The 25451-nt window shown below is 49.2% G+C and overlaps 1 protein-coding gene across 1 annotated transcript; it reads left to right on the top strand.

Moving 5' to 3' along the window:
• The first annotated feature begins 6943 nt into the window (after positions 1 to 6943).
• npr3 (natriuretic peptide receptor 3) lies at positions 6944 to 21866 on the top strand. The gene is made up of 8 exons (XM_056603138.1): positions 6944 to 7982; positions 12897 to 13019; positions 13176 to 13351; positions 20276 to 20411; positions 20796 to 20890; positions 20989 to 21106; positions 21573 to 21657; positions 21755 to 21866. The coding sequence occupies exons 1-8, from the start codon at positions 7325 to 7327 to the stop codon at positions 21864 to 21866; spliced, it is 1503 nt and encodes a 500-aa protein (XP_056459113.1). The 5' UTR covers positions 6944 to 7324.
• The last annotated feature ends 3585 nt before the right edge of the window (positions 21867 to 25451 follow it).

Below are 25451 nucleotides of genomic sequence, written 5' to 3'. Positions count from 1 at the left end.
CTACCGGAGGTATAAAGGGGTGTAGAGTAGAATAATCTACTTTTGATATTTATCAAAAGTCATTGATAAATGACTTTATTGTTGACCAGAGCCGAGACATTCTCTGCCTCACTGAGACCTGGCAACAACCAAATGACTTCTCCCATCTAAATGAGGCTGTCCCACCAGGTTTTTCTTTTATTAGTAAACCCCGGGTTAATGGGAGGGGGGGGTGGCCTCGCCCTCCTCCATCGTGATAACATCAAAGTCACCACTGTCACAGTCCCCATTCACTCCTCCTTTGAATGTCTAGCTGTAAAACTCTCAGGCCCCAAACCCACTATCATTGTCACCATTTACAGACCACCAAAACCCTCTGCCGTTTTCCTCAATGAATTCTCATCACTACTTACATCTGTATGTGCAATGTCCCCCACTGTTATCCTCCTTGGTGATTTCAACATCCACATTGACAACCCATCCTGTACTTTTGCTAATGACTTCACATCACTTCTGGACTGTCTTGGCATCACACAACATGTCAACCTCCCAACCCATAACAAAGGTCACATTCTGTATTTAATCTGCTGCACTGACATCACTCCCACTAACCTTCATCTGCGCCAGCTCAAAGCCACTGGTCGTCGACTGGAGCGACTCTACAATAAGACTCAACTCAGTGTACACCGCCAAATGTATTCGGACCACCTCCATCAATACAAGAATGCCCTCACCACTGCCAAAACCTCATACTACTCCAACCTCATCAACACTGGTACAGGCAACAGCAGAGTCCTCTTCTCAACAGTCAGCCACTTACTTCAGCCTCCTAAATCCCTCCCTCCAGACATTTCCACCACCCAATGCACTGCGTTCCTTGACTTCTTCAGCTCTAAAATCAACACCATTCACCAACAACTGGCCTCATCTCGCACCCCCTCTGATGATCCACCCTGGATGATCGATCCTCTTCCCACCTCCCTTGTCAAAGCATGTCTTCCGTCCATCTCCCCCATGATCACCAACATAAGTAACTCCTCCCTCACTACTGGTACTGTGCCCTCCACTCTCAAGCTGGCTGCCATCACTCCCATCCTGAAAAAACCTGGTGCTGACCCAACTGACCTTAACCATTACCGGCCCATCTCCAATCTCCCTTTCATCTCCAAAACACTTGAAAGGGTGGTTGCCGCACAACTACAGTCCCACCTTGACACAAACAATCTCCACGAACCGTTCCAATCTGGCTTCCGTCCAAAACACAGCACTGAAACAGCCCTAGTCAAAATCACCAACGACCTCCTCCTTGCAGCCGACTCTGGATTACTCACCATTCTCATCCTCCTCGATCTCAGCGCAGCATTCGACACCATCTCCCACCCTCTGCTCCTGGACCGCCTGGCTGGCATTGGGATCACTGGTGCTGCACTCTCCTGGTTTACATCCTACCTCACCGGCCGTCAACAATTTGTTCAACTAAGCAACCACAAATCTGGGTGTTCAGGTGTCTCACTGGGTGTCCCCCAGGGGTCAGTCTTGGGTCCACTCCTGTTCACCACCTACCTCCTCCCGCTGGGCACACTCCTCCGTCACCATGGGGTCCATTTTCACTGCTACGCTGACGACACACAGGTCTACATCTCCACCAAACCCACCGCTGCCATCCCCCCCACCTCCCTCATCACGTGCCTGGAAGAGATCCGGAGCTGGTTGAGCAGGAACTTCCTGAAACTCAATGGAAACAAGACCGATGCCCTGCTCATCGGATCCAAATCCACCCTTACTAAATCACAACACACCCCAGCTCCACTCATAATCATCGATGGATTCCCAGTACCCTTCTCCTCCAAAGTCAAGAGCCTCGGCGTCATCCTGGACAACACCCTCTCATTCGCACCCCATATTCACAACATCACCCGGACTGCATTCTTCCACCTCCGCAACATCGCCAGACTCCGCCCATCACTGACCCAATCCAGCACTGAAATCCTAGTTCACTCATTTGTCACATCACGCATAGACTACTGCAACGCCCTCCTCACCGGACTCCCCACCAAACTCATCAACAGACTGCAGATCATTCAGAACTCAGCCGCCCGGATCATCACCCGCACCAAATCATCTGACCACATCGCCCCTGTCCTCATTCAACTTCACTGGCTCCCAGTACACTACCGTATCCAATACAAAACCCTACTCCTCACCTACAAAGCTCTCCACAACCTAGCCCTCAGTTACCTCTGCGACCTCCTCCAAGAATACACTCCCTCCCGCTCCCTCCGCTCAACCTCTGCTGGACTACTATGTATCCCCACATCACGACTCACGACAATGGGTGCCCGGTCATTCAGCTGTTCAGCACCCAGGCTCTGGAACTCCCTCCCCCCACACATAAAACAGTCAGACACCATTACAACCTTCAAGTCACAACTCAAAACTCACCTGTTCAAACTCGCACACAACGTCTAACTGATCACTGTTTTGATTGTTTGTTTGTATTGTTTTGTCTTGTTTTTGTTTTATTTATTTTTTATTTATTATGTTTATTTTTTTATTTATTTTTTTCCACAATGTCTTGTTTTTTTCGTAGGTCTACACCTTCACAACATGAGAACACGGTAGGCCTACAACATGAGAACACGGTAGGGCTACAACATGAGAACACGGTAGACCTACACCTGACCTGTTTACACTGTTGAGTCACATATTTGAAGCTGCTGTCATTCCAGCTGGATGATAAAGTGTGAATAAGAATCTGTAAAAACTTCTTATACAAACTATTCTATTCAATAAGTAAACTTACGATGAGCCTTTACACTTAGTACACACACTATTCTATACAATAGTAGGCTACACTTAATTAATAATATTGGCCTACCTATTATATCATATATATTATACTCTTATGAAGTAGGCCTACACACCTATTATATCATATACATTATAGTTTTGAAGTAGGCTTAGACACCTATTATATTTTATACATTATACACTCATGAAGTATGAATGTATCTCGGCAATTCTTATTCCTGTGAATGTGAGTAAGATGCAACAGAAATACCAGTAGAACTACCTCGAGGTTCGGTCAAAGCGGCAGTACCAGGTAGCGGCCACTAGGCGACGCCAACAGCTCGATGATAGCTGAACAGAGAGGAGTTTTAACTGACAGGGAAAACTCAAGGCACAATATATTATGATTTCCTTTATTTCAAGATGGTTACAAAAAATGATGTTAATAAAATATTGTGTTGAAACAGTTGTAATAACGTGTTTTGAATATAAAGCATGATTTTAGTAGACTCATTTTAATAAAATATTGTGTTGATACTGTATTATTTTTTATAAAGAATGATGTTAATAAATCATGATTTTAATAAAGCATTGAATACATGATTTCAACAAATCCTTATTTTAATAGCAAATGTTCTTGCTGCAGGGGACAGCTGGCCGATGCTCTGAGATAACTCATAAAGCCAGCGGCCTGATTGGATTAAAAACCACATCCAGACGCAGCTGTAGGCAGAGATCATGAATTAGGGAGCAGAGATCATGAATTAGAGAGCAGAGATCATGAATTAGGGAGCACTGGGAAACTCTCCACTGAGCTTTGTGGAAATCACCCAATGAGGGGTATGGTCATTAAGGGCATTAACAACAACATTTAGACGTTTAAAGTTAGTCAACAAGGCGTTAGCTTTAGCTAAATGTTCCATATTACTCACACTCATAGTGGTGTGATGTAGGAGATGGATCAGATAAAGCAGATGTCCGATCCACATCGCTGAGGCCTTGTTGGGTCTATCATAGGACCCTTTACCCCTAAACGGTTCACCAGAAGGGCCAGGCTGCAGGCCACGCAATCTCACTCTCTTTATCTACACCTGAGTAGCCCTGGTCAGTGATCGTTTCAATACGAAACCATTCATATTATTACACCAGTTATCGTCACAATAAGAAACCATTCATATTATTACACCAGTTATCGTCACAATAAGAAACCATGCATATTATTACACCAGTTATCGTCACAATAAGAAACCATTCATATTATTACACCAGTTATCGTCACAATAAGAAACCATTCATATTATTACACCAGTTATCGTCACAATAAGAAACCATTCATATTATTACACCAGTTATCGTCACAATAAGAAACCATGCATATTATTACACCAGTTATCGTCACAATAAGAAACCATGCATATTATTACACCAGTTATCGTCACAATAAGAAACAATGCATATTATTACACCAGTTATCGTCACAATAAGAAACCATTCATATTATTACAACAGTTATCGTCACAATACGAAACCATTCATATTATTACAACAGTTATCGTCACAATAAGAAACCATGCATATTATTACACCAGTTATCGTCACAATAAGAAACCATTCATATTATTACACCAGTTATCGTCACAATAAGAAACCATTCATATTATTACACCAGTTATCGTCACAATAAGAAACCATTCATATTATTACACCAGTTATCGTCACAATAAGAAACCATTCATATTATTACACCAGTTATCGTCACAATAAGAAACCATTCATATTATTACACCAGTTATCGTCACAATAAGAAACCATTCATATTATTACACCAGTTATCGTCACAATAAGAAACCATTCATATTATTACACCAGTTATCGTCACAATAAGAAACAATGCATATTATTACACCAGTTATCGTCACAATAAGAAACCATTCATATTATTACAACAGTTATCGTCACAATAAGAAACCATGCATATTATTACACCAGTTATCGTCACAATAAGAAACCATTCATATTATTACACCAGTTATCGTCACAATAAGAAACCATTCATATTATTACACCAGTTATCGTCACAATAAGAAACCATTCATATTATTACACCAGTTATCGTCACAATAAGAAACCATTCATATTATTACACCAGTTATCGTCACAATAAGAAACCATTCATATTATTACACCAGTTATCGTCACAATAAGAAACCATTCATATTATTACACCAGTTATCGTCACAATAAGAAACAATGCATATTATTACACCAGTTATCGTCACAATAAGAAACCATTCATATTATTACACCAGTTATCGTCACAATAAGAAACCATGCATATTATTACACCAGTTATCGTCACAATAAGAAACCATTCATATTATTACACCAGTTATCGTCACAATAAGAAACAATGCATATTATTACACCAGTTATCGTCACAATAAGAAACCATTCATATTATTACACCAGTTATCGTCACAATAAGAAACCATTCATATTATTACACCAGTTATCGTCACAATAAGAAACCATTCATATTATTACACCAGTTATCGTCACAATACGAAACCATTCATATTATTACACCAGTTATCGTCACAATAAGAAACCATTCATATTATTACACCAGTTATCGTCACAATAAGAAACAATGCATATTATTACACCAGTTATCGTCACAATAAGAAACCATTCATATTATTACACCAGTTATCGTCACAATAAGAAACCATTCATATTATTACACCAGTTATCGTCACAATAAGAAACCATTCATATTATTACACCAGTTATCGTCACAATACGAAACCATTCATATTATTACACCAGTTATCATCACAATAAGAAACCATTCATATTATTACACCAGTTATCGTCACAATAAGAAACAATGCATATTATTACACCAGTTATCGTCACAATAAGAAACCATTCATATTATTACACCAGTTATCGTCACAATAAGAAACCATTCATATTATTACACCAGTTATCGTCACAATAAGAAACCATTCATATTATTACACCAGTTATCGTCACAATACGAAACCATTCATATTATTACACCAGTTATCATCACAATAAGAAACCATTCATATTATTACACCAGTTATCGTCACAATAAGAAACCATCCATATTATTACACCAGTTATCGTCACAATAAGAAACCATCCATATTATTACACCAGTTATCGTCACAATAAGAAACCATCCATATTATTACACCAGTTATCGTCACAATAAGAAACCATCCATATTATTACACCAGTTATCGTCACAATAAGAACCCATTCATATTATTACACCAGTTATCGTCACAATAAGAAACCATTCATATTATTACACCAGTTATCGTCACAATAAGAAACCATCCATATTATTACACCAGTTATCGTCACAATAAGAAACCATCCATATTATTACACCAGTTATCGTCACAATAAGAAACCATTCATATTATTACACCAGTTCAGTTATCGTTCCAAACGGCCTATGAAGTAGAATTGACAACAATACAATTATTAAACTAATCTGAACAGTGGGAATCAATGCTTTAGCTCACCTTGGCCTCATGCAATGACGGATTACCGCGTGGGCAAAGTGGGCACATGTCCAGGGCCCTGGCCAATGGGGGGGGGGGCCTTGATATATATATATATTTTATGTTTTGTTTTTTTGTTTTTTTAAATGAAAATGGCAAAGACTTAGGTCATTAAAGGATTTGAAGGTTTTTGATTTGCAAAATAAATACATCATATTTAGAAGGATGTGTCTGTACCTTTAAGAGGGAGTCCTGTACCTTTTAGAGGGATGGGCCTGAAGCCTTAAGAGGGAGAAGGAGGTGTCTGTACCTTAAAGAGGAAGAACTGTACCTTTAAGAGGGAGTACTGTACTTTTAAGAGGGAGTACTGTACCTTTAAGAGGGACTACTGTACCTTTAAGAGGGACGGGCCTGAAGACTTAAGAGGGAGGAGGAGGTTTCTTTGCAATTAAGAAGGAGAATGACATGTCTGTACCTCCAAGGAGGAGAAGGAGGAGGTGTCTGTACCTTTTAGGAGGAGGTGTCTGTACCTTTAAGGAGGAGGTGGAAGCGCCCCGATGACGTAGGCATAATAATGACAAGATGGTTCAAAACGCACGAGCAGCGCTGCGACCGGAGGAGAGGAGCGCGTCTCGAGACTCTGATGGACCGCAGAGCAACACGTGTCTGCTTCCTCCCGCCAGCCTGATTAGGATCCTCTTAATTATTTATTAACGCCGGGAATATTTTATTTGTATCATTATTTTCTTATATTCTGATTCTTATTATTCTTATTTTCTTTTTTTTTTGTATCATTTTTGCATTATAATAATAATAATAATATTTATTATAATTATTAGGCTTTTTTTGTATTGGCATTAATATTGTTATTACTATTATCAATATTATTATTATTATTATTATTAATAATAATAATAATAATAATAATAACACTAATAATATTGGTCTGCTCGCGACTCATGTTGCCGCCGCGCTGAGCGGAACTTGGAGACACACGTGCTAACTTTCGGAGGATGGCGAGTTTGATTCTACTGTGCGTCCTGCTGCTGTGGCCCTTGAGCAGCGGCTCCGAGGTGGTGGACGTGTTGGTGATTCTCCCCAAAAACAACTCCTACCTCTTCTCGTACCCGCGCGTCGCACCCGCCCTCCAGTACGCGCAGCGGCGGCTGCGGGGCGCGGACCCGCACGGCGCGCTGACGTTCAACCTGAGCTACGCGGACTCGGAGTGCGGGAACTCCGCGCTCTTCAGCCTGGTGGACGGCTCGTGCGAGAAGCGGCCGGACCTCATCCTCGGTCCCGTGTGCGAGTACGCAGCCGCGTCGGTCGCACGCCTGGCGTCGCACTGGGACATCCCCATGGTGACGGCGGGCGCGCTGGCCGCCGCCTTCAGCCAGAAGAGCGGGGAGTACTCCCACCTGACGCGCGTGGCACCGTCCTACCTGAAGATGGCCGAGACCTTCGCCGCTATGTTCCAGCACTTCTCCTGGAGGAGCGCCCTGCTGGTGTACGAGGACGACAAGGAGGAGCGGACGTGCCACTTCACCCTGGAGGCCGTGTTCCTGCTGCTCGACCCCGATCTCCACGACCACCTCCGCACCCACATGCTCAGCGGGGCGCGCGATGAGCGGCTGGACGCGGAGGATCTGCTACACGCCGTTCGCGAGGCGGAAGGTACGCTCACCTGGGGGACCGCCTGTCGGACCGGAGGGTTGTCATGACAACAGAGGGTTGTCATGACGCCGGAGGGTTGTCATGACGCCAGAGGTTTGCGTGCATAAGTGTTTACTTTGGAGCATGCGAGGTGCACGAGTGAGTAAAGTTGCAGAGAGCAACGCTGTCTACCTGTTGTACCTCTCTCTCCCTCTCTCTCTCTCTCTCTCTCCCTCTCTCCCTCTCTCTCTCTCTCCCCCTCTCTCTCTCTCTCTCTCTCTCTCTCTCTCTCTCTCTCTCTCTCTCTCTCTCTCTCTCTCTCTCTCTCTCTCTCTCTCTCTCTCTCTCTCTCTCTCTCTCTCTCTCTCTCTCTCTCTCTCTCTCTCTCTCTCTCTCTCTCTCTCTCTCTCTCTCTCTCTCTCTCTCTCTCTCTCTCTCTCTCTCTCTCTCTCTCTCTCTCTCTCTCTCTCTCTCGCTCTGTCCACCAGACCTGACCGCTCAGCCCCAGTTACACCCAGCAGTGACCGTGTGAGTAGAGAGCCCCCCCCCCCAGGCTTCCTAGCAGTGTGCATGTGCACGTGCACGCCCTAAGGGCACATCATCCCTTAGAGACGTTAGCGTTAGCAGAATAGCGGTATTGAGACGGTCAGTAGGCACCGCTCAGCAGGAGGTTGTGGACCAGGTGACGACCAGGTGAGGGGGTGAGGACCAGGTGAGGGGGTGAGGACCAGGTGAGGGGGTGAGGACCAGGTGAGGACCAGGTGAAGGGGGGGTGGACCAGGTGAGGGGGGGTGGACCAGGTGAGGGGGGTGAGGACCAGGTGAGGACCAGGTGAAGGGGGGTGAGGACCAGGTGAGGGGGGGTGGACCAGGTGAGGGGGGTGAGGACCAGGTGAGGGGGTGAGGACCAGGTGAGGACCAGGTGAGGGGGGAGGACCAGGTGAAGGGGGGATGGACCAGGTGAGGGGGGTGAGGAGCAGGTGAGGGGGTGAGGAGCAGGTGAGGGGGTGAGGAGCAGGTGAGGGGGTGAGGAGCAGGTGAGGGGGTGAGGAGCAGGTGAGGGGGTGAGGACCAGGTGAGGACCAGGTGAGGGGGGGGGGACCAGGTGAGGGGGTGAGGACCAGGTGAGGACCAGGTGAGGGGGGTGAGGACCAGGTCAGGGGGGTGAGGACCAGGTGAAGGGGGGTGAGGACCAGGTGAGGGGGGGTGAGGACCAGGTGAGGGGGGAGGACCAGGTGAGGACCAGGTGAGGGGGGAGGACCAGGTGAGGGGGGATGAGGACCAGGTGAGGGGGGATGAGGACCAGGTGAGGGGGGTGAGGACCAGGTGAGGGGGGTGAAGACCAGGTGATGACCAGGTAAGGGGGGTGAGGACCAGGTGAAGGGGGAGGACCAGGTGAGGGGGTTAGGCCCAGGTGTTTCCCTGGTCCAGGGGAGGGAGGAGGAATTCTAGGAATGTTGTACGTTCCTGGAGGCCATCCCCTCGTTGGGATCAATACCGGCGTGGGGGAGGGGCGGCCAAACCCGCTCCCCCACACCTGGTCCTCACCCCCCTCACCTGGCCTCACCTGGCCTCACCTGGCCTCACCTGGTCCTCACCTTGCCTCACCAGGTCCTCACCTGGTCCTCACCGGGTGGTTCTGTTGACTAGACCGCATGGTTGTACCAGGCCTAGACCACATGGAGCTAGTGGGACTAGACCACATGGTCCTAGTGGGCCTAGACCACAGGGTCCTACCAGGGAGTAGACCACATGGTCCTAGTGGGCCTAGACCACATGGTCCTACCAGGGAGTAGACAACATGGTCTTAGTGGGCCTAGACCACATGGTCCTACCAGGGAGTAGACCACATGGTCCTAGTGGGACTAGACCACATGGAGCGAGAGGCCTCGCAGAGGCTTTGGGGTCCAAGGAGGTCCAGAGGGTCCTAACGTGTGTGCCTGGTTGGTACCTGACTGAAGGCGTGTGTCCGGCTGTATTCAGGGCCTGGTTGGTACCTGACTGAAGGCGTGTGTCCGGCTGTAGTCAGGGCCCGGGTCCCTCGTCGAGGATTAACACATGACACATCCTCATAAACAACAAGTCTCGTTTATATTAGCATATATTACAGAGATGTCACATACATTAGCACAGTTTAGCATACATTACATGGTGCAGGTCTCCATTGCTGCATGGCATGATGGGAATTAGTATTCTAGACACAGCAGGTAGGTGAAGGAGGTTTAAAAGGCAAGTAGGTAGAGGAACCAATGGCTGTGCAGAGATCTAAGTTATCTTCCTTATTAGAAGGTCTGTTTGGCTCAAGCACAATGCTTTTTAACTATCCTATTACAATCTCCAAACAGGTATCTCACAACATTCCAAGGAAGCTCTGACGTTCAGTAATTAGTTTTGGGCCGATGGATGCCCAAAAGGAATGTGAACATATGGATCTTCAAGGCAGATTCTATCCCCCAAAAAGATAATGGTACCTCCACCAAAAACGACAACATACAGCCAACCAAACACTAAGTCATGCACCCCATCAGACACTAAGACATATACCCCACCAAACACCACACACCAAACACCCAACATACACCCCACAAAACACCAAGACATACACCACACAAACCACTACAACATACTCACCACCAAACACTACAACATACACCACACCAAACCCTAAGACATACTACACCACACCAAACACTAAGACACACACCCAACCAAACACTAAGACTCTTCCATGTCTTTATAACAACAAGTCTGTGTTAATTCCCCACAGCGTCCTGCTGTGTAACGCAGTCGTCCAGAAGGCAGCAACACAGGGAGGAGAATGTGGCTGCCCCTTTGTGATTGGTCCATACTAAAAGCGCCGCCCCTTGAGGCTGTGTGGAGACGTTGTGTAGGGCGATCGCCTCGCTGGTCAATGACCTGCTTTTACTGCCGCGTGAAACGACAACAACATCAGCATGATGCGTGTCCCGATGCTGCACCAGAGCAACACTGTCTGTGCACACGTCAGGGTTTACGGGCGCCGCTGGCCGTCGGCTTTATCTCTGTCCTCTGGGGTCCAGACGCTATAAATCTGCTCTGGCTCTCAGCGGGGACACGGCCCCTGCAGCCTCCTGCTCTGCATACCCACCGGCCCTGGGGTTTACAGCGGCCCAGGCCACATAAAACACGTCCGCACGCCGCCACTCCCCGGCGCTCCTGGGTTGGCTTGTGACGAGCGTGGGAGCAGCGAGCGAGGAGAGCCGGGGTTAGAGAGCTGGCTGGAGGCAGCAGGGACACAGGGCAGCAGTGTGTGAGCTGGCTGTAATTAAAGGGGTCTACAGTGCCCACTGAGTGGAAGTTTGTCCCAGCGACGCGGGGATATTTCAGGAGGTGTGTTACAGTGACAGAGCTGGGAGGAATGTTCCAGGAATCGTCCTTGTTAAACAGAGCCATCCGGGTTTCAATCCCAGCCTTTGTTTACCCCTGGTTCTTTCCCCAGTCCGCTGTCATCATCATCAATCATCTGTAGGGGGGGGAGATTACTACTATGGGCAGACAGCAGCCCAGGAACCTCATGTTCCAGTCCGATACTAGGCTGCCAATCAAACACTAGGGAGCCTCCAAGCCTTCCTCACGTCTGGACCAGTGACTCTACCTAAACTACATAGTCTGGACCAGTGACTCTACCTAAACTACATAGTCTGGACCAGTGACTCTAACTAAACTACATAGTCTGGACCAGTGACTCTACCTAAACTACATAGTCTGGACCAGTGACTCTACCTAAACTACATAGTCTGGACCAGTGACTCTAACTAAACTACATAGTCTGGACCAGTGACTCTAACTAAACTACATAGTCTGGACCAGTGACTCTACCTAAACGACATAGTCTGGACCAGTGACTCTACCTAAACTACATAGTCTGGACCAGTGACTCTAACTAAACTACATAGTCTGGACCAGTGACTCTAACTAAACTACATAGTCTGGACCAGTGACTCTAACTAAACTACATAGTCTGGACCAGTGACTCTACCTAAACTACATAGTCTGGACCAGTGACTCTACCTAAACTACATAGTCTGGACCAGTGACTCTAACTAAACTACATAGTCTGGACCAGTGACTCTAACTAAACGACATAGTCTGGACCAGTGACTCTAACTAAACTACATAGTCTGGACCAGTGACTTTAACTAAACTACATAGTCTGGACCAGTGACTTTAACTAAACTACATAGTCTGGACCAGTGACTCTGCCTAAACTACATAGTCTGGACCAGTGACTCTAACTAAACTACATAGTCTGGACCAGTGACTCTAACTAAACTACATAGTCTGGACCAGTGCCTCTTAATAAAGTACATAATCTGGACCAGTGTCTCTAACTAAACTACATATCATGGACAAGTAACTAACTAAACTACATAGTCTGGACCAGTACCTCTTGATAAAGTACATAGTCTGGACAAGTAACTCTACCTAAACGACATAGTCTGGACCGGTGACTCTAACTAAACGACATAGTCTGGACCAGTGACTCTAACTAAACTACATAGTTTGGACCAGTGACTCTAACTAAACTACATAGTCTGGACCGGTGACTCTATCTAAACAGTGACGGCCCTCATGCCAATGGTCTTCTAACCCATCCTATTGGACGCTCCTCAGTGGGCTTCTAACCCATCCTATTGGACGTTCTGCTCCTCAATGGTCTTCTAACCCATCCTATTGGACGCTCTTCAGTGGTCTTCTAACCCATCCTATTGGAAGCTCCTCAGTGGTCTTCTAACCCATCCTATTGGACGCTCCTCAGTGGTCTTCTAACCCATCCTATTGGACGCTCCTTAGTGGTCTTCTAACCCTCCTATTGGATGCTCCTCAGTGGTCTTCTAACCCTCCTATTGGACTCTCCTCAGTGGTCTTCTAACCCATCCTATTGGCTGCTCCTCAGTGGTCATCATGTGTATGGGAGCAGACGTGATCCGGGAGGTCATGCTCGCCGCCCACCGAAGACGGCTCACCGACGGGAGCACCGTTTACTTCAACATCGAACTCTTCAACACGTCTTCCTACGGTAAAGTTACTGAGCAACTAAACTTACCATCAATGACAAGGATATGTGAGTTTGTGTTTATATGATTGTTGACTGTATGATTCCTAAGGTGCAGTTGATCAATGCTTTAACTCTATCATCCAACCTGCACTGACATGGAAACTTCTCCCCCACCAGGCAACGGCTCGTGGAAGCGAGGAGATAAGTTGGACACAGAGGCCCGCCTAGCCTACGCCTCACTCAACACCGTCACTCTCCTCAAAACGGTCAAACCCGAGTTCCAGAACTTCTCCATGGAAGTGAACAGATCCATCCAGAAGGAGCGCTTGGCCGACTGCCAGGACTGTGGAAGTGTACGTAAGTCTGGGACGTCTGAGGTGACGTTAGGACCTGGAGGTACTGGCTCTGTTTGTGTTTCCTGGATATCAAACTGAAACACGTGGACCATTCATTAAGACCTCCTCAGCGATGCTTTGAACCCCCCTCTTCTGCTCAGCATCAACCCCCTGAGGCTGGAGGGACATTTAAAGAGCGGTGAGCTCCTAGGGCCCGCTAGGGACGCCTGTAGAAAAACTTGTCACAGAGAAGGGCCAGCCCGTCTCTCTGCCAGAGCCAGGGGCCCCTCGCCAGGCCTCTGAGCCAGGGGCCCCTCAGTCAGGGGGAGGAGCCGGAGAAGAGGGGTGCTGGTCTTGGCCACGAGGGACCAATCAGCAGGGTAGATGCAGGTTCTTAGCTCTCAGGTGCAAGGGGCCCTCCAGGGGCCAGGGGCCTTCCAGGGGCCCTCCAGGGGTCAGTAGCCCTCCAGGGGCCCTCCAGAGGCCAGGTCACTAAGGAGCAGGTAGGGGTTAGACAGTACAGAGACGGGTCATTAAGGAGCAGGTAGGGGTTAGACAGTACAGGGACAGGTCATTAGGAGCAGGTAGGGGTTAGACAGTACAGAGACAGGTCATTAAGGAGCAGGTAGGGGTTAGACAGTACAGAGACAGGTCATTAAGGAGCAGGTAGGGGTTAGACGGTACAGGGACAGGTCATTAGGAGCAGGTGGGGGTTAGACAGTACAGAGACAGGTCATTAGGAGCAGGTAGGGGTTAGACAGTACATGGACAGGTCATTAGGAGCAGGTAGGGGTTAGACAGTACAGAGACAGGTCATTAAGGAGCAGGTAGGGGTTAGACAGTACAGAGACAGGTCACTAAGGAGCAGGTAGGGGTTAGACAGTAGAGAGACAGGTCATTAAGGAGCAAGTAGGGGTTAGACAGTACAGAGACAGGTCATTAAGGAGCAGGTAGGGGTTAGACAGTACAGAGACAGGTCATTAAGGAGCAGGTAGGGGTTAGACAGGTCATTAAGGAGCAGGTACGGGTTAGACAGTACAGAGACAGGTCATTAAGGAGCAGGTAGGGGTTAGACAGTACAGAGACAGGTCATTAAGGAGCAGGTAGGGGTTAGACAGGTCATTATGGAGCAGGTAGGGGTTAGACAGTAGAGAGACAGGTCATTAAGAAGCAGGTAGGGGTTAGACAGTACAGAGACAGGTCACTAAGGAGTAGGTAGGGGTTAGACAGTACAGAGACAGGTCATTAAGGAGCAGGTAGGGGTTAGCTGCCACCCTTCTTTAAGAAGCCTACAGGTAGACTGTGGACATGGGCATTGAACCCAGGGTTGAGTATCCTGCATTATGGTAGGCATTAGGCAACGTCCCTTCTAGAATCATGTCCCCATGTAATGGAATGGTTCCTGGAATACTTATGAGAGTATAATGATGTAGTGTGCGTGCTGCGTGATACGGACAATGGCAGCTCAGTGCGCCGTTTGTTTCGATAGTTTACATTCCGTCTTTATGAGCAGATTCTCGGTGGGGTCTGACCGAGAAATGTTTCCGTCATGCCCTGGTAATTGCTGTTGTTTTTTATACGTTGTAATGTCACTCCGATGGAATTCAGACATTCCCGATTGCTGTTTCCATGCAGCGGGATCGCCACGGCAGCGACTATAAACACAGCGGGGCTCAGGGTCTGCGTGGAGCCCAGCCACATCCCTAGACCCCACCACGACCCGTCACAGAGAGGGCTCAACCCCCGGACCCCTAGGGGGAGCTCCCAGACCTTCACCCTAGAGGGCTCAACCCCCGGACCCCTAGGGGGACCTCCCAGACCCTCACCCTAGAGGGCTCAACCCCCGGACCCCTAGGGGGACCTCCCAGACCCTCACCCTAGAGGGCTCAACCCCCGGACCCCTAGGGGGACCTCCCAGACCCTCACCCTAGAGGGCTCAACCCCCGGACCCCTAGGGGGACCTCCCAGACCCTCACCCTAGAGGGCTCAACCCCCGGATCCCTAGGGGGACCTCCCAGACCTTCACCCTAGAGGGCTCAACCCCCGGACCCCTAGGGGGACCTCCCAGACCCTCACCCTAGAGGGCTCAACCCACGGACCCCTAGGGGGACCTCCCAGACCCTCACCCTAGAGGGCTCAACCCCCGGATCCCTAGGGGGACCTCCCAGACCCTCACCCTAGAGGGCTCAACCCCCGGACCCCTAGGGGGACCTCCCAGACCCTCACCCTAGAGGACTCAACCCCCGGACCCCTAGGGGGACCTCCCAGACCCTCACCCTAGAGGGCTCAACCCCCGGATCCCTAGGGGGACCTCCCAGACCTTTCCTGGCTCTGGATTGTTTGTGATCCTAACAGCACCTCTCGTTTCCTGCTCTCAGAGTACCAAGCAGGGTCAAACCCAACGAGGTTCAGGGAAAACCAGAGTCCTGGAATGTCATAATAGCTTCCTTCTTAGTGGCAGAGCAGCACACTATGTGCAGAACCAGATAAGAACCGGCACTTAGACCCAGAACCAGGTCACAGAGAACAGAATCACAACACAGAGAACAGAACCAGACCCAGGTCACAGAGAACAGAACCAGATCACAGAGAACAGAATCACAACACAGAGAACAGAACCAGGTTACAGAGAACAGCACCAGAACACTGAGAACAGAACCAGGTCACAGGGAACAGAACCAGAACACAGAGAACAGAACCAGACCCAGACCCAGGTCACAGAGAACAGAACCATAACACAGAGAACAGAAACAGGTTACAGAGAACAGAACCAGAACACAGAGAAAAGAACCAGAACACAGAGAACAGAACCAGACCCAGACCCAGGTCACAGAGAACAGAACCACAACACAGAGAACAGAACCAGGTCACAGAGAACAGAATCAGAACACAGAGAACAGAACCACAACACAGAGAACAGAACCAGGTCACAGAGAACAGAACCAGACCCAGACCCAGGTCACAGAGAACAGAACCAGAACACAGAGAACAGAACCACAACACAGAGAACAGAACCAGGTCACGGAGAACAGAATCAGAACACAGAGAACAGAACCAGGTCACAGGGAACAGAACCACAACACAGAGAACAGAACCAGGTCACAGAGAACAGAACCAGACCCAGGTCACAGAGAACAGAACCAGAACACAGAGAACAGAACCAGAACACAGAGAACAGAACCAGGTCACGGAGAACAGAATCAGAACACAGAGAACAGAACCACAACACAGAGAACAGAACCAGGTCACAGAGAACAGAACCAGACCCAGACCCAGGTCACAGAGAACAGAACCAGCCCCGACCCAGGTCACAGAGAACAGAACCAGAACACAGAGAACAGAACCAGGTCACAGAGAACAGAACTCCCCCCAGAACACGGTCTGGGGCTGAGGGCTGACCCAGAACGCACCCCCCCTCGCACCGGTTACAACCAGCGGAGCTTAGGTCCCTGAGAGAGCGTCACCAAAGCCCCTAAAGGCCTACGTGCTGTGGTGTACCTTAAGTAAAGCCTAACTTAGGCCCCGTCCACACGAAGCCGAAACGGGCGAAACCGTTACGGTTTCGATCTATCCGGTTTCGAAGTATCTCCGTAAAGACGAAGCCAAGCGAAACCGGATAGATCTGTAGAAACGCTGTAGTAAACATTCCAGGCCCATAAGGGTTGCTGCTTCTGGTACACAAATCCAGAAGAAGAAGAGGCGAGCATGCGCATAAAGGCTGCCCCCCGAACCACTAACAACACAAACAAACAGCTCTTCTACGATGGCGAACTAGATTCTCAATAAATAATGGCTTAGCAACCCAACAAGGGACATGATATGCTGCAGAACGATTACAAGCTTGTAGTCCGCCATCATCTTTTTTGTTGTGATTTCTGAGACTCCGCGGGCTTAAGAGCCATTGGCTAGGAGGTCGAGGGGTGGGGCGATGACGTCATGGTTTGCGGTTTCAGTCGGTTTCAGGCGTCCACACGAAACCAAAACGAAACCGGATAGATTTGAAACCACCTCCGAGGGTGGTTTCAGAAGTTTGCGGTTTCGGTCAGCGGATTCGCCGGCTTTGTGTGGACGGAAGGCCGAACCGTACAAGACCTTTGCGGTTTCGCCATGAAATCAGCTTTGTGTGGACGGGGCCTTAGATGAGTAAAACATCATACTTACTGACACACGGCATCAGAAGAGAGGTTCACGTATACTTTTGAGACTAATCTAATCACAAATTATAATAATGGTTCAACTATGATACTGATTTGTCCTCCAATTTGGAGAATGTATGTTTTGTCCAAATGGGTCTTAATATTTGCAGATTTGATGGGACATTCATTAAGAGATAATATGGATTGTACAACATCATCCTATATATATTTTAAAACTCCTTTCCTCTCCTCTCTTTATCTCTGGACACCATACAGAGAGGTCCAGAGATAAATAAACCTATGTATAATTCACGAGAGGTCTATCAGCATTATACGTGAATGGGATGCGAGTGCTTGAGTCGGTTCATAATTAATTGTATTCTGCACTCGAGCTGGTATTTGACCGTCCTAAACAAAGCCTGTCCTAGCGCGTTTAAGGCATGTGTTCATTTTTAACAGGGAGGAATTCCCCTCTTCTCAGCCAATAGGCTTCAGCTCGGGGATGATTCCAGCTGATTACCTTTGGGTTATGTCAGGATTTCTCCTCCTCAGTACCTGAGCTGATATCTGGTCCAAAGGCAGCAGAGACCTCCTTAATATAGGAGGGACTGCGCGTGTGTTTGGCGGAGGGGGATATACGTCGATAGATTGTGTTACCAGGGTCGAGAAAACAAACATTTTAGACTCTGAGAGCGCGGCCTGCGGACTCCCGGCGTTCCCGAACCCCGACGGCTCGGCTCCATTCCCCAAAGAAAAGAGAGGGAGGACAGAGGGCGTCGGCCCGCCGACATAAACACACCCTATATCACATCCTACTAGCATAGAGCGCTGATCTAGGGGGGCTATATCACATCCTACTAGCATAGAGCGCTGATCTAGGGGGGCTGTATCACATCCTACTAGTATAGAGCGCTGATCTAGGGGGGCTATAATATCACATCCTACTAGAATAGAGCGCTGATCTAGGGGGGCTATAATATCACATCCTACTAGACTAGAGCGCTGATCTAGGGGAGCTATAATATCACATCCTACTAGAATAGAGCGCTGATCTAGGGGGGCTATAATATCACATCCTACTAGAATAGAGCGCTGATCTAGGGGGGCTATAATATCACATCCTACTAGACTAGAGCGCTGATCTAGGGGGGCTATATCACATCCTACTAGAATAGAGCGCTGATCTAGGGGGGCTATAATATCACATCCTACTAGACTAGAGCGCTGATCTAGGGGGGCTATAATATCACATCCTACTAGACTAGAGCGCTGATCTAGGGGGGCTATAATATCACATCCTACTAGCATAGAGCGCTGATCTAGGGGGGCTATATCACATCCTACTAGCATAGAGCGCTGATCTAGGGGGGCTATAATATCACATCCTACTAGAATAGAGCGCTGATCTAGGGGGGCTATAATATCACATCCTACTAGAATAGAGCGCTGATCTAGGGGGGCTATAATATCACATCCTACTAGAATAGAGCGCTGATCTAGGGGGGCTTTAATATCACATCCTACTAGCATAGAGCGCTGATCTAGGGGGGCTACACTCTGTTCTCCAGATTAGCTGGGGAGTGCCACGGGGGGCCAGAAATGTAATCGTGCAAAAATCCCAAGCAGGTCGACTTATGCTAACATTATTGTTAGCCGTCCAGGCCTGCGCTGTGGGCTTTGTCATGTGTACGTAAAGTGTCTCGGTATTTGGATAGGCGCTTCTAAACTAAATGTAGGATTATTATCATGATTGTTAGAAATAGAGTGGTAGGGTCACAGAGTCATCGGTTAACGTAAAGACAACAGCCTGGGACCACATTCTCTTTGTCGACATGCATTATTGCATTGAACAACCTGAGGCAATACGATCGTTCAAAGTATTGAAGTGGTAAATGGGATCAATTCTGTTTCAGTTTTGCAAGAAATACAAAATACAGCATGTAAGGAAATCCACCCTTTAATGTTAATCATTAATCATTATCATATTTGATCGATCCTCTGTGTTTATCTGAAGGTAATTGCAAGTCAAATTTCCAACTGAAATGACTGGCTTACTTTTAGTTATTGTGGGTTAGGCTTAGGGTTAGTTACTGCAGGCTAGGCTTAGGGTTAGTAACTGCGGGTTAGGGTTAGTTACTGCGGGTAAGGCTTAGGGTTAGTTACTGCGGGTTAGGGCTAATAACTGTGGGTAAGGGTTAGTTACTGCGGGTTAGGCTTAGGGTTAGTTACTGTGGGTTAGGATTAGTTACTGCGGGTTAGGGTTAGTTACTGTGGGTTATGCTTAGGGTTAGTTACTGCGGGTTAGGTTTAGGGTTAGTTACTGTGGGTTAGGCTTAGGGTTAGTTACTGCAGGTTAGGCTTAGGGTTAGTTACTGCGGGTTAGGGTTAGTTACTCAGGGTTAGGGTTAGTCACTCAGGGTTAGTCACTCAGGGTTAGGGTTAGTTACTCAGGGTTAGTCACTCAGGGTTAGGGTTAGTTACTCAGGGTTAGGGTTAGTTACTCAGGGTAAGGGTTAGTTACTCAGGGTTAGGGTTAGTTACTCAGGGTTAGGGTTAGTTAGTCTGGGTAGGGTTAGTTAGATGTAGCAGCCTCTGGTGGCTACATTGTAGATGTAGCTCTACCATGAGGGGTTCAAAGTGGACAAGAATAATACATAGAGAGAGATATTTATAGAGAAACCATCCCTGGATAGATTGACTCAGGATGGTCGCGTTTTGTTCTTGAGAAGTCTTCAAGTTCAGGTATTTCTAATAGGGTTAATCACTACACTCCGGTGCTGGGCTTCAATCCGACTCTCCTCTCCAGATCAACATGTTCCTGGAGGGGTTCCATGATGCCCTGCTGCTCTACGGCATCGCTCTGCATGAAGCCACGAGGAAGGGCTTCAGCAAGAAGGACGGCGCGCAGATCACCGCACACATGTGGAACCGCACCTTCGAAGGTAGGCCAGTAACCCACTACAGAACCAGCTCAGCTAAACCCCAAACCACCAGCACTGGTCCGGTGAGGTGGTGAGCTGAGGAGGGGAGCGTCGGCCCCTCGCTCCGAGGGTTCCTCTCTGCGCTCTCGATATACAACAACAATGTCCTCCTCCACAGGAAGGCTCATGAACAGGCTCACATTCTCTTGTTCAAATATTTTAAAATTGCAAAGAATTTTCGAACATGGGCCCCGAGATGAAATTACAATTCTTGGCATCGGCGGCCGACACAAACGCCGCCGTGTCAAATGGCTTTCCTGTTTTATTAGCTAAGCCGGAATTTCTGCACACTGCCGCTATGTTTACCTTGGAGCGTGGCGCTGGCTCACTCTGCTCCCCCCTCAGGCATCGCGGGCCCTGTCTCCATGGACGCCAACGGGGACCGGGAGCAGGACTTCAGCATCATGGCCATGACCCGGCCGGAGGAGGGCTCCTACGAGGTGAGGCCCCGACCCGCAGCAAGGCCCGCCGGAGCCGGGGGTCCCTGTCTGACTGTGACCCCCTCTTCCTCCTCTTCCTCCTCTTCCTCCACTTGCAGGTGGTCGCCAACTACTTTGCGATCAATGGGAGCTTCCAGGTTCTGCCGGCGTTCAACACGGACCGCTTCACGCTGCGGGGGCGGCGCAAGCCCTCCCCCCCGACACCCGAGAAATCATGTAAGGAACCGGACGGGTCTTACCGTTTAACAAAGTACTGGTCTCTGCTGGACCGGGTCAGACCGGGTCAGACGGGGTCTCTGGTGGACCGGGTCAGACGGGGTCTCTGGTGGACCGGGTCAGACCGGGTCTCTGGTGGACCGGGTCAGACCGGGTCTCTGGTGGACCGGGTCAGACGGGGTCTCTGGTGGACCGGGTCAGACCGGGTCTCTGCTCGACCGGGTCAGACCGGTCAGACGGGGTCTCTGCTCGACCGGGTCAGACCGGGTCAGACCGGGTCAGACCGGGTCTCTGCTCGACCGGGTCAGACCGGGTCAGACCGGGTCTCTGCTGGACCGGGTCAGACCGGGTCTCTGCTGGACCGGGTCAGACCGGGTCTCTGGGGGACCGGGGCTGTGTGGGACCAGGTCTGTGTGGGACCAGCAGGGACCAGGTCACAGGGTTCTAATGGTTGCCCCCCCCCCAGACGGTCTGGGGGTCTCGGCTCTGACAGGCATCATCGTGGGGGCTCTGCTGGGGACCGCCCTGCTGATGGCCTTCTACTTCTTCAGGTAAATCACGACCCCCTGATCCGTCCTCTGATTGGCTGCTTTACAGGAAGGACTACAGGATAACCACTGTTCTCTCGTCTGATTGGCTGCTTTACAGGAAGAACTACAGGATCAGCATCGACCGGCGGACGCGTCTGGAGCAGTGTGACATCGGGAAGCACCGGCAGCTGAGAGAGGACTCCATCAGATCCAACTTCTCTGCTGCATAGACCCCCCTCCCCCCCTCGCCCTCACCCCAAGCCCACCCGGCCCTCTCCCCCAGCCCCTCACCCATCGCCCTCCCCCCTCGCCCCCACCCCAAGCCCCCCCGGCCCTCTCCCCCAGCCCCTCACCCATCGCCCTCCCCCCTCGCCCTCACCCCAGCCCCCCCAGCCCCCCCATGCCCTCTGCCCCTGCCCCTTCCCCCCTCTCCGTCACCCCTCCCCCCTCTCCCCCTGCCCCCTCCCCCCTCTCCGTCATCCCTCCTCCCTCTCCCCCCCTCCCCCCTCTCCGTCACCCCTCCCCCCTCTCCCCCTGCCCCCTCCCCCCTCTCCGCCATCCCTCCTCCCTCTCCCCCCTCCCCCCTCTCCGTCACCCCTCCCCCCTCTCCCCTCTCCCCCTGCCCCCTCCCCCCTCTCCATCACCCCTCCCCCCTCTTCCCCTGCCCCCTTCCCCCTCCCCCCAGGGAACCACTTGTTGGAATGTGACCAAAGACTTTGAGAAGCCGCCCAGGAGAGATGCTATTTAAAGTAGATTTTATGTTTCGTCTTTCGACTCGTCATAACTCAGGAAATGTCTGGGAGTCCCAGAGCCACTCTCTAGTGAAGCTCCAGGAGTCCCAGAGCCACTCTCTAGTGAAGCTCCAGGAGTCCCAGAGCCACTCTCTAGTGAAGCTCCAGGAGTCCCAGAGCCACTCTCTAGTGAAGCTCCAGGAGTCCCAGAGCCACTCTCTAGTGAAGCTCCAGGAGTCCCAGAGCCACTCTCTAGTGAAGCTCCAGGAGTCGCAGAGCCACTCTCTAGTGAAGCTCCAGGAGTCCCAGAGCCACTCTCTAGTGAAGCTCCAGTACCGAGGCCACGCTGCACACATCCACAAGCCCCCGCACCTGGAGCCATCGATGGGTGATGGAGGCTGAACACTGTTACCCCCCCACCCAGAGAACAGAGGCCCGTCACAGGCCTTCTGGCCCTGCTAGTCCAGGAGGGGGCCTCTCAAACCATTCAATAACTAATACTCATTCTTAAAGGAAGCCTTTGCCTTTGTGTGCACAATAGAATGAGCTGAAGTAGGACCTTAGAGCAGACTAACATAGAGGTATTCTACTTTGTATTTGATCCGATTTTTTGTATTTATGTTTTTTATTGACCCTAATGTGTACACCAGATGAGTTCACAGTACTACAATACTACTACTGTCTGAGTACACAGTACAACAGTAGTATACTGTCTGAGCTCACAGTACTACAGTAGTATACTGTCTGAGCTCACAGTACTACAGTAGTATACTGTCTGAGCTCACAGTACTACAGTAGTATACTGTCTGAGTACACAGTACTACAGTAGTATACTGTCTGAGCCCACAGTACTACAGTAGTATACTGTCTGAGCCCACAGTAGTACAGTAGTATACTGTCTGAGCTCACAGTACTACAGTAGTATACTGTCTGAGCTCACAGTACTACAGTAGTATACTGTCTGAGTACACAGTACTACAGTAGTATACTGTCTTGGCCGCTGGTCTCTTCGTTGTGTGTCTGCTCAGGAAGCCATCATCTGAGCACACGCACTTGGTTCACAAGCTATTGAACCCATAGTCATCAGACGTCTTGACCAATTAGAGCTCAACCAAATAAATCTCAACCAATCATACATCACCAACCCAACGCTCTGTTTCCAGAGGCAGAATGTTTCACTGAAACTCCTATTCCCCAAACCTCAAGTTAAACCACCTCATTACCTGATAGGGGCAGCGGCTCTGCTCTGAAACAAGGGGCCGGGGGGGGGGGCCAGGGGCCCGGGGGGCCTGCCAGGGGCCGGGGGTCCAAGGGGCCCGGGGTTGGACCTGACTGGGTCCTAGCATAGCGCGTGCTAGCATTTAGCAGCGCTACGGGTGTGGAATGAGCTGGTGGCCATGGGGTTGGAGAGCGATCTGGAGCCCTCCAGGCCTCCTCCTCCTCCTCCTCCTCCTCCTCCAGGCTCCTCCTCCTCCTCCTCCTCCCGGCTCCTCCTCCTCCAGGCTCCTCCTCCTCCTCCAGGCTCCTCCTCCTCCTCCTCCCTGCTGTCTGAGTCCGTCTGAACAGACCTTAAGAGGCATGTCATTACTATTATGTCCTTTGTTGGGGTTGGTCAAGCCAAGCTGCCACGGCTAACTGTGTAGCTATGGTAACGATGTATAACTTCGGGTAACTATGGTAACATTGTGGAACTTTTACGAGGATGGTCAAAGGTCACACAACATGTATTGCATTCACTTTCTTTCGCACTAATTAAAACCTTCTTTAAACGGAGTCATGTACCCGAAGGAAAAAGGTCAAACTGGAGCTGGAGAAACAGAACGGGGCTGAACTGTTGATATAGTAATTACTATGTGTAAATCAGAGTTATATTTATGTATTACAGTACATAATGGAAACGCAAGACAAGAGTCACTTATTTTGTACATATTTAAGCACGTAACATAGCAGGATTATTAAGTATTTGTTACTTGTTTCTCTTTGTAGATGAGCTGTCCTGTAACGGTTTAACTTCTTAAAGCCTGCTTATTTCTTTCTCAGTTACGTACTCCACTTGTTAGATCACATGTTCTTGTTGTTGGTTGCTGATTGGCTGCTGTCAAGGTGAAGTAACAATAAAGCTTCTGAGAGGTGACTCACGATGGTGACTGCGTCCTTAATGCTGCCCTCCGACCCCAGAATAGATGCATTATACAAAGAAATCCAAGGCAAAGATGCTGCTTTTGGAGCCCATTATTTATCGTGTAGTTATGTATGTTTTGTATAGTTATGGCTCAATGTTGATCTACCCCATATATAAAATATATTTTTCTTAAACTTCATGCATACACGCACACTCTCTCTCTCTCACACTCTCATGAGTTTAATGATCTATGGCCACGAAGTCAACCGCTGCTCCTGGTGTATATATATATCAATTAAGATATATTTACATTTATGTATGCATAAATAAATATAAAGATATATATACAAGGAAACATGGTTTATTTGAAAGGGACAATCTGTGTCCCCTCTGAGGCTCTGAGCTCCTGCAGCAGACATTGGTTTTTACAACAGCTCAACCCTTCCTTAGTGTCTCTGCACCCTGTGGGGGTCCCCCCTCAGTCTTAGTGTCTCTGCACCCTGTGGGGGTCCCCCCTCAGTCTTAGTGTCTCTGCACCCTGTTGGGTTCCCCACTCAGTCTTAGTGTCTCTGCACCCTGTTGGGGTCCCCCCTCAGTCTTAGTGTCTCTGCACCCTGTTGGGGTCCCCCCTCAGTCTTAGTGTCTCTGCACCCTGTTGGGGTCCCCCCTCAGCCTCATGAAGGACTGATGTGAGGCTGACCTTCTTGGGTCATCCAGACGTGTTGTGTGTGGGCCAGTGACCCTGGCTTGTGTTCACACATGACCCTCCCCTGTGTGGAACACCTGGTGAGGTAGCCAGTAGACGGTGTACCTCCAGGGCGGACACACACCGTCTGTCCCAGGTCAGGGTCCAGCAGCTCAGGGTCCAGCAGCTCAGGGTCCAGCAGCTCAGTCTGCCCCAGGGAAACTGTCTCTCCAGGGACACTGTCTCTCCAGGGACACTGTCTCTCCAGGGACACTGT

The sequence above is a fragment of the Gadus chalcogrammus genome, chromosome 11 (assembly GCF_026213295.1).
Source record: "Gadus chalcogrammus isolate NIFS_2021 chromosome 11, NIFS_Gcha_1.0, whole genome shotgun sequence".
In the NCBI taxonomy this organism is placed as follows: domain Eukaryota; kingdom Metazoa; phylum Chordata; class Actinopteri; order Gadiformes; family Gadidae; genus Gadus; species Gadus chalcogrammus.
The sequence above is the reverse complement of the archived record's forward strand: the minus strand, read 5'-3'. Positions and strand labels throughout refer to the sequence as shown.

Coding starts and splice junctions, on each gene's coding strand:
- npr3 (XM_056603138.1), top strand. CDS start 7,325: ATGGCGAGTTTGATTCTACTGTGCGTCCTGCTGCTGTGGCCCTTGAGC. Junction 13,020..13,175: donor CTTCAACACGTCTTCCTACG/GTAAAGTTACTG, acceptor CTCCCCCACCAG/GCAACGGCTCGTGGAAGCGA. Junction 20,412..20,795: donor GTGGAACCGCACCTTCGAAG/GTAGGCCAGTAA, acceptor CTCCCCCCTCAG/GCATCGCGGGCCCTGTCTCC.